This window comes from Muscardinus avellanarius, assembly GCF_963383645.1.
Source record: "Muscardinus avellanarius genome assembly, chromosome: 10".
In the NCBI taxonomy this organism is placed as follows: domain Eukaryota; kingdom Metazoa; phylum Chordata; class Mammalia; order Rodentia; family Gliridae; genus Muscardinus; species Muscardinus avellanarius.
Genome location: NC_137796.1, coordinates 89982930 through 89992360, shown reverse-complemented (window position 1 = coordinate 89992360; position 9431 = coordinate 89982930). Strand labels below are relative to the sequence as shown.

Below are 9431 nucleotides of genomic sequence, written 5' to 3'. Positions count from 1 at the left end.
TCCTCAGATTGTCACTCAGTTAAAAAGACCGACACTATCCAATTTGGCACTTACAGTCTTCTGCTTCTCTAATCTTCCTGCAGGCAGAGCAAGCAATCGATCTTTAAACAGTCTTTCTTGTCTCTGTGCCTTTACACATTATGCTCCCTTTTGGAATGTACTTTCCCCATCTACTTGACCTTCAGTTTTTATTTGCTGTATGTACTTCAGATGTTTCCCAGAGTTGAGTGAGCCTAGGCAGAGAAGTGAAGCCAGTTTTGAGTACTAAGGATTTTTTGTTTGGGGGAGTGGCCTGGGATGGACGCATGGGCCTTGCACATGCTCTACTGCTGAGCCTCACCTCCCCGCCCAGCTTGTTTGGGTTGTAGGCAATAGATGCAAATATGCAGACAGAAAGGAAAGGGCTACATTTTAAAACTCCTATGAGAGCCGGGCATGGTGGCACACGCTTGTAATCCCAGCATTTGGGAGGCTGAGACTGGAGGATCACAGTTCATGGACAGCCTCAGCTACTTAGTGAGGCCCTCTGCAACTCAGTGAGACGGTTTCAAAGTAAAGAATACAAAACTGGGCAGGGGATGTAGCTTGTAGGTCAAATGACTCTGGGTTCCATCCCCAGACCCACAAAAATAAAAATAAAACTCCCTATGAAAGCTGGGTGTGGTGGTCCATGGATTCTAATCCTAGCATTTGGGTAATCCCAGCATTTTGGGAGCCTGAGACAGGAGGATTGCAGATTCGCAGCCAGGCTCAGCTATTACTTAGTGAAGCCCTTTGCAACTCAGTGAGACCCGATTTCAAAATAAAGAGTAAAAAATAGGGCAGGGGGTGTAGCTTGGAGGTAGAATGCCCCTGGGTTCCATCCCCAGTACCACACACACAAAAAAAATAAAAAAATAAACTCCCTAGAAGTTTCTAGATCAGTCAGTTCTATGTGGGTAACAAATACTGAATTCCTTCAGTAGATCCAGAGAAATCAGACAGAAAGGTCAAGATCTTTTTCTTGAGACAAGCTCAAAATGGAGAGAGCCCATACCAGGATAGGAGGGGTGGTGAGGAGGGCACAGAAAACTATGGAAATGGCAGTACAGCCAGTTCCCTAGTTATGCCTGGGGTCTGCAGCAGCTATGACCTGGTGTAGTTACTGGTGTACCCAAGACAGGGTGATAAGCAAGGATTCAAGGTATGGTCCAGAGCTAAGTGTGGGAACCCTTTCTGGCTTCAAGGAATGCAGCAGCTACAGAGGCTCAGTTCTTAACCTGGAACCAGAGCTCTGCAGTTGAGCTTCTGTATTTATCTGCATGGGGCGGTGAGGGCGGGGGTATGTGAGAGATTCCAGGTTCTCCCAAGGAGTTCCACAGTTCAAAGGATATTAAAAAGCCATTTCTTCATCAACCCCACTCTCAGTAGTACTGGGGATTGAACCCAGGGGTATTCTACCTCCAAGCTATAGCCCCAGCCCTTTTTATTTTAAAACAGGGTCTCTCTCTCTCTCTCTCTCTTTTTTTTTTTTTGGTGGTACTGGGGTTCCTGGAAACCCTTCTACCTCCAGGTTACACTCCCAGACCTATTTTTATACTTTTTTATTTGGAAACAGGGTCTCTCAAGCCAGTGCCGCTGGCTTCAAACCTGCAAGATCCTCCTGCCTCCGCCTCCCAAGTGCGGGATTACAAGAGTGCGCCACCACGCCCGGCAAAACAGGGTCTCACTAAGTTGCTGAGGCTGACTTCAAACCTGTGCTCCTCCAGAAACAGTAAATGTAATGCATAGCTCCTTAATCTTCACTATTGAACTTTTGTGTGTGTGTGTGTGGTACTGGGGGTGGAACCCAGGGGCATTCTACCTCCAAGCTACACCCGGCTCTATTTTGTTTTCTTTGTTCTGAAACAGGGTCTGAGTTGCAAAGGGCCTAAGTAGCTGAGGCTGTCGGCAAACTGCAATCCTCCTGTCTCAGCCTCTCAAATGCTGGGATTACAAGCGTGCACCAGCATGACTGGCTACTATTGAACTTTCTTTTACCCCATCCTAACAGGAGATGGTATTAGAAAATGGATTTTTAGAAGCTGAGCATGGTGACACAGACTTGTAATTCTAGTTCCTGGAAGGCTGAGACAAAATTGCAGTTTCAAAATAAAACTAGGGGTGGGGGTGTATCTCAGAGGTAGAATGCCCTTGGGCTTCAGTCCCTAGTACCACAAAAATAAACTTTTAAAAAAAAGCTGGCCGGGCATGGTGGTGCATGCTTGTAATCCCAATACTTGGAAGGTTGAGGACTGTGGGTTCAAAACCAGCCTCAGCTATTTTGTGAAGCTCTCAGCAACTTAGTGAGACCCTGTTTCCAAATAAAATATAAAGCCGGGTGTGGTGGCGCACGCTTGTAATCCCAGCATTTGGGAGGCTGAGACCGGAGGATCGCAGTTTGCGGTCTCACTGCAACTCAGTGAGACCCGGTTTCAAAATAAAGAATAAAAAATTGGGTAGGGGGAGTAGCTCGGAGGGCAAATGCCTCTGGGTTCCATCCCCAAACCCACAAAAAATAGATCAAAATAAATAAAAACAAATAAAATATAAAATAGATGTGAGAGTATAGCCCGGAGGTAGAAAGCTCCTGGGTTCCATTCCTAGTAACAAAAAAATAATAATAAAATTTAAAAGTTGGAGATGTAGTTCAGAGGTAAAATAGGTTCAATCCCAGTACAGGATAAATAAAAATCCTATTTCCATCAAGAAACAGTACAATCTTAGGCAAGATAACTGTAAGCATAAGTTGGGAATAACAGCACCTACTGATATAGGACACCTATTATGTTACCTGGCTCCTAATACTCAGAAAACCTCGGCTTTCATAGTTTTTCACAGGATCTCTCTACACCCTTGAGTTTTGAGCCTCAACGTGAGCCTCCTACGACTTGAGCAGGTAACACCTGCATTCCCCAAGCCCTATCTGATGGAGCACCGATGTCTAGCAGAAAATTTCACAAGGGGCTCTGTCTACCCAAGACAGATGTACTCAAGGGCTCTTTCCTCATCTGGGCTCAGCCACCTCCCCAAGCCCACCCTGACCTAGAGGCTTCAAGACATGGACACAGACTCCCCCTTAAATAGTTGTTTATTGGCAGTGGGCTGGAAGGGACGATGGAGTTAGCTTACACAGACAACACCACACACCAAAATCACGAGGGAGGCAAGAGTGCTGGGAAAGAGCCTGCAGCCCCGATGAGGCGCCCTCTTCAGGAGTGAGTGTGGACAGGGCCGGGCCTGGAGTGTTGAGGGGCAGCCTTAGAACGCCTTGGCCTAGTAGGCATGGTTAGAGACGAAGAGGGACTCACTGGCTGCAGCCCCGGCCTGACCACTTGGGGTGTACTTTCCTTGACAGGCGAGGCTGTTGGCCTAGGAGGGGAGAGGAGCTGAAGTGAGAAGATGTCTTCTCAGAGCCCTCCCGTCAGCCCGGCACCCCACGACCTTCTGCCCCCGCTTACCAGGGCTCGCTTGATGTACTCTTCCTGGGCAGCCTTCAGGTTCTCCTTCTTCCCGCCCCAGGTCTTCAGAGCAGAGGCCTGCAGGGCTCGGCCATAGGAGAAGGTCAAAGCCCACGGCTTCAGCAGCGGGCACTTGTTGATGGCGTTGAGGTTGATGGATGCCTCCTCCTCACTCTGTCCTCCAGACAGGAAGGTGATTCCTAAAAACAAGGGCGGAGGCAGGGGGAGGGCCTTAAGTAGAGACAGGGCACTGGGAGGAGCCCCTGGAAATGCCTGGGAAAGCAGACAGACCGGGCTGTGGGCACAAGAGGAGGTAGGCCTCACCAGGGACAGCGGGCGGCACTGTGCGGCGCAGCGCAGTGACGGTTGCCATGGCAATCTCCTCGTTCGAAAACTTCTGGGTGCAGGCATGGCCCGGGGTGACCATGTTGGGCTTCAGCAAGGTGCCTTCCAGGTAGATGTGGTGGTCACTCAGAGCCTTGTAGACAGCAGCCAGCACCTACAGCAGGCAGGGCCAGAGTGCAATGGGTCCAGAATTAGGCCCAGCTGCCCAGCCGCCACCCTGCACTGGCCAGGCAGACAGGGAACCTACCTTCTCAGTTACATACTGACAGCGCTTCAAGTCATGGTCCCCATCAGGAAGGATCTCAGGTTCCACAATGGGCACGATGCCATTCTGTTGAAGAAGGACAGGGCAGCCGTGAGGCCTCCTAACCTGGATCCCCACCTACAGCTTCCACAGCGTTGGCCAGGATCTTATCTTGATGATGTAGGGACTCTTGGTGTCAAAGCTGTCAGTGGATTACTGGCGACAGACATCTCAGATCTGCCCACACAATCCCTATTCCGCCCTCTGCCTCGCAGAGCGTCCTCCACCAGGCGAGGATGATGCCTGGTGGGTATCGGGAACAGCTGCTTTGGGGGAGGTAGGTATCCGGGCAGAGGGATGGCGAGCTAGCCCACACTGGAACAGAGTGAGGTGGGTGGTGGCCTACTGGGGACCTACAGTCCCACCTGCTGGCAGATGCTGGCATAACGGGCCAGGACGTTGGCATTCTCCATGATGGCGAGGGCTGAGGGGGTGTGCTCCCCAATCTTCAGAACACAACGCCACTTGGCAAAGTCGGCTCCATCTTTCTTGTACTGGGCACAGCGCTCAGACAGCCCATCCAGCCCTGAGGAGAAGAGGGAGGGTCAGACCATGGTGTGTGTGGGTGAGGGCTATGCCTCTGCTCACTCCGGCACCAGAGACGGGCACCAGCCTGGGTGGATCGGGCTGGGAGGGGAAGAACCAAACAATCCTCACCTTGGGTGGTGGTCTCGCCGTTCGTTCCCGCCAGGGGTACCACACCCTTGTCTACCTGTTGGGTGGATGGGGCAATGACCTCTAGCGCCCCTCTCCCCCTCCTCCAGAGCTCCCTTCTTCCCCAGCATCACCTCTCTCTCCTGTGGCCTCCCTGGGCTTGCAAATAGTTCCACTTAGTTATAGTATCGAGTCCTCTGAAGCAATCTACACTGGGATACTATTATTTGTGGGGGGGAGTTGGGGATTGAACCCAGGGGTATTCTACCTCTGAGGTACACCTTTAGCACTGTTTTGTTGTGTTTATCCATTTATTTATTGTGTTACTCAGGATTGAACCCAAGGAAATTTTACCTCTGAGCTACAGCCCTATTTTATATTTTATCTTAAAAGAGGGCCTCACTTAAGTTGTGAAGGGCCTCACAAGGTTACTGAGGCTGTCCTTGAATCTGCAATCCTCCTGTCTCAGCCTCCCAAGTACTGGGATTACAGGTGTGTGCCACTGTACCCAGCTTTTTAATTTTGAAACAGGGTCTCACCAAGTTGTAGAGGGCCTCACTAGATTAAAAATGCTAGCTATGAGCCGGGCGTGGTGGCCCATGCTTGTAATCCCAGCACTTGGGAGGCTGAAACAGGAGAACCGCAAAGTTCGAAGCCAGCTTCAGCTACTTAGGCTCTCAGCAACTTAGTGAGACCCCTGTTTGTTTGTTTTTTTGGGGGGGGGCTGGAGCTGGAACCCAGGGGCATTCGACCTCTGAGCTACACCCCCTGCCTATTTTTTTTTTTTTTAAACAGGGCTTCACTAAATAGCTGAGGCTGTCCGCAAACCATGATCCTCCTGGTGAGACCCTGTTTCTAATAAAATATAAAATTAGGTCTGGGAGTGTAACCCAGAGGTAGAAAGCCCCTGGGTTCCATCCTCAGTACCACACACTATGGGGTGTGGTCCCGTGGTAAAGTTCTCGCCTAGCATTCCAGAGGCTATGAGTTTGATCTCTAAAGTGCTAAGTAAGTATCAGAAGTCTGTGGTACCCAAGATCCCACCCAAGTCTCTAGTCCTCCAACCCAGCATTCATCCCTTGCCTCCCCATCCATCTCCAGTCTTATATCCTGAGGCCCTGTCCCCTCACCTTGATGCCCACGACACCACCCTTGGATTTGATAACTTGGGGGAAGGGACGCCCATCGTCAGTCTTCTGGTAGAGGGTCTCATGGAAGAGGATCACACCCCCGATGCAGGGATTCACACGGTCGTCAGCCGTCAGCAGCAGCTGGCGGTAGAAGCGCCGGTTCTCCTCGGTGTTCTCAGTGCCAATGGACTGCAGCCTCTTGGCAATACTTCCTGGAAGGGTACATTATGTGGAAGGAGGGGGTCAACTGCCACTCAAAAACCCTAGGCCCTCCTCCCCTCGGTCTCCTGCCCGCACCGCACCGCACCCGTGGACTCATCTGCGGCCAGGATGCCCCTGCCCGGAGCCACAATACGTTGAGCGATATCAGACAGCTCCTTCTTCTGCTCTGGGGTCAGTGCTGGATATTGGTATGGCATGGTGCTGGCAGCTGCAAATTCCTAAGTAGAGGAGACAGATGGGGGAGGGGTGGTGAGATGGGTCTTGCCGTGTTTTCCCAATGAACAGGGCCCCTTCCCTGGAGGTCAGGGCCATGGCTCCCTACCTCCCCTGCCCCACACCCGGGCAGGTCCTGGGCACTTCCTGTCCCGATCTCTCCCTTACACCCGACTTCCCTGTCCTAGGCCTGCCTCCTCCTGTACCTTTCCTAACTCTGTCTGTTGCTGGGTGTTGCCCAGCTGAGGGTGGGGTTGCCCACTGGCAACTGGGGGATAGGAAAAAGCCAGAGCCAGGGACAGACGGGTCATGTTGAAGCTGGACCCTTCTGGCTTGCGCCTTGCCATGGGGTCACCTTGCCTAGAAACAAAACCGAACCGAGGCATTTTAGAATTTAAAGGTCATGAGTAGGGCAGAGGGCCCAAAACCCTCATCTTAAAGGGCCCAGAGAAGGGAAAGGTCTGTGCTTCCGGCCACACAGCAACCTAAGGGCCAGATCTGAGATGAGCACGCAGATCTCCTGCTGTCCCGAGTGTCCTTCCCGTCCACCCAAGATCCCAGGGCCGGCCCAGGCTCCGAGGCTTGAAGGACATCCCAAGGTCAGGCCTCCCTCCCCCAGGAGAGGGGAGGGTTTAGGAAAAGGGTATTAGGAAAAAGGCAGGTGGGCAATAAGAAGCCCAGGAAAGGGCAGGGCCAGCCCAGCCCGAGGTGGGGAAGGGGAAAGGTTCCCCATTCTCACTGCTCATACAGGGAGAGAAAGTGGAGGAGAGGCGAGCGCCCCACCCCTTCCCTGAAAAATGCTCCTGTCTGTTCACACGGCTGCAGCTGTTCCAGGCTCAGAATCAAGGTCACAAGATAAGAAAAGACAGGGAAAGTGTTAACGGGTCACCCAGCGCGGCCGAGGGATTCCCCTCCGCGGCAGCGGCGCCTGGGCCCGTCTCCCCGAGCGGAACGCCTCCCCCCGCCCCACTGCGCGAGGCAGTACTGAGCTGCCCCGACCCCTGGCTGCCTTTCGGATCTTTGCAGAGGCAAAGGGGCCCTAATTCTCTGTACCCGGGGTACCTGCAAAAACAGGGGTGGGAGAATGGCCCTCCTTCCCATCGGCTTCCTCCCCCGCCATGACTCAGCGCCGAGTCGCTGCGTGGCGCAGCACTCAGGGACCGCGAGCTCGGGAGGGCCGGGGCCGGGCGCGCGAGGCGGGGCCGCGAGGCCAGGCTGGGCCGGGCAGGGGCTCCGGCCGCGCCCGCCCCCTCCTCCGCCCCGAGCCCTCCTGGGGCCCGGCCGCCCGCGGCGGGCGCTCACCTGGACGGGAGGGCGGGCTGGGTGCGCGGCGGCGGCGGCGGCTGGCGGCGGCTGCGGGCGAACGCGAGCGGCGTCACCAGCACCGGGTTCGGCGGCGCGTTCCGAGCGGAACGGGGCCGATTGACGCGCGGGGCGCCGGGCGGGGCGGGCCGGCCTTTTAAAGGCGGCGCTCCGCCCCCGCCGGGGTCGCGCCTCCCCGGGCCGGGCGCCCAATGGCGGGCGAGCAGCGGCGCCTCCTCCCCGCCGCGCGTCGGACGTGACTCGGGCCACATCCCGCGGGGCGCGGGCCCTCCCCGCCGGCCCCCGCGCCCGAGCCCGTGACTCAGCGGCTCAGCGGGAGCCCAGGCGCGGGGGCCGGGGGCGGCCGGGGCCCCCCTGGCTGCGGGTAGCCGGAGGCCGCGGGCGGACGCCGGGGCGCGGAACCGGGCGGCCGGGGCGGCCAGTGCCGAGGCCCCTGCCCCGCCGGCCCGGCACGGCTTCCCGGCAGCGGTGCGGGCCGGCTCCCGGCCGGGAAGGCCAGCCCGGCCCGCTGGGGCACGGGCCTTGCTGCCCGCGGCTAGAGAAGGGCGGTAGTCACAGGCTGCTGAAAACCACCAGCCTATGAGGGAAATGACCAGCAGGACTTGGGCTAAACAAGTCTCAGCGATGTGGGGCCACTCCCCGCGAAATACCTACCCCGAACCTGACTTTTTTTTTTTTTGGTGGGTCTGGGGATAGAACCCAGGGGCATTCGACCTCCGACCTACACCCCCCTGCCTATTTTTTATTCTTTATTTTGAAAGAGGGTCTTACTAAGATGCGGAGGGCCTAAGTAGCTGAGGCTATCCGTGAACCGCGATCCTCCGGTCTCAACCTCCCGGGATTGTGTACGTGCGGCCACCAAGCCCGATTTTCCTTTTTCATTTCTAGCAGATCCGCCTCCCACTTACCTTCCCAGCCTCAGCCTCCAGTTTCTACTGGTCAGCTCTTCCCGCCCTCTCCAGACCACCCCCCCCCACCTGCGCCCACCCTACCCCCAGCCCTTAGCTCTTCCCGCCTCTCCGAACCCTCTCCCTCTGGCCCACCCCACCCCCAGCCCTTGTGCTCGGCCAGCGGCCCACCTGCTGCGAGGCTGAAGGCACCGGTGCCGCAGTGTGTGGTCAGCAGCGAGTGAGCCCGGAGAACGCCTGCTGGGTTATAAGGCAGCTCCTGCCCTCCCCCTACAGCGTCCTCAGCCTTCTCTGTAACCCCTGCCCTTTCGCAGCCGCGGATCCTCGGGCAAGGGACCTATATTTAGGGAAACATGAAGCCCCTGACATTCATGCCAGCGTGGGGCCCTGCCTGGGGAAGGAGGAGGAAGCCCCAGGTCTGCTCTATGGGGAGGAGGGGCACCCTGCCCACTCACCAGTACTTCAGAGGAAATTTCTTCCTTGAAAACCCAGGCTGAGAATCTCTTCAAGATAAATAATCTTCAAGATAAATAATCTTTGGACAGGGACCTGTGGGGGAGGGAAAGGAGTTCCAGGAGTATGCAGTGGCTACCCAGTCTCCTTCCATGTGGCCTTTGATTCCCTCCTCCCCTGATTCAGGGATGCATAGGGGCTAGTTTTTGTGTTTTTTAGCGGGAGAGCAGATGCAGGCAGACACTCACCTCCTGGAATAACCAAGAGTCCATGGACAGGGTGTGGTTGTCACCCCTATATCCTGATACTCGAGGCCAGTTGTGGTCCTCCAATATGCTGTCTGTGGTGAGCAGTGCCCCCCATCCTCCCCTTCAAATATAACAGTTTACTTGGGGAGGAG

At 55.4% G+C, this 9431-nt stretch overlaps 1 protein-coding gene across 1 annotated transcript; it reads right to left on the bottom strand.

The window, feature by feature from the left end:
• Positions 1–3215: 3215 nt before the first annotated feature.
• Positions 3216–7665, bottom strand: ALDOA (aldolase, fructose-bisphosphate A). Its single transcript, XM_080704712.1, has 9 exons — positions 7650–7665; positions 6220–6352; positions 5913–6124; positions 4786–4840; positions 4494–4654; positions 4072–4155; positions 3804–3978; positions 3480–3679; positions 3216–3390 (listed from the first exon to the last, which is right to left on the bottom strand). Exons 2-9 carry the CDS (start codon positions 6329–6331, stop codon positions 3295–3297), a joined length of 1095 nt encoding a protein of 364 aa, XP_080560838.1. The 5' UTR covers positions 6332–6352; positions 7650–7665; the 3' UTR covers positions 3216–3294.
• Between the last annotated feature and the right edge of the window lie 1766 nt (positions 7666–9431).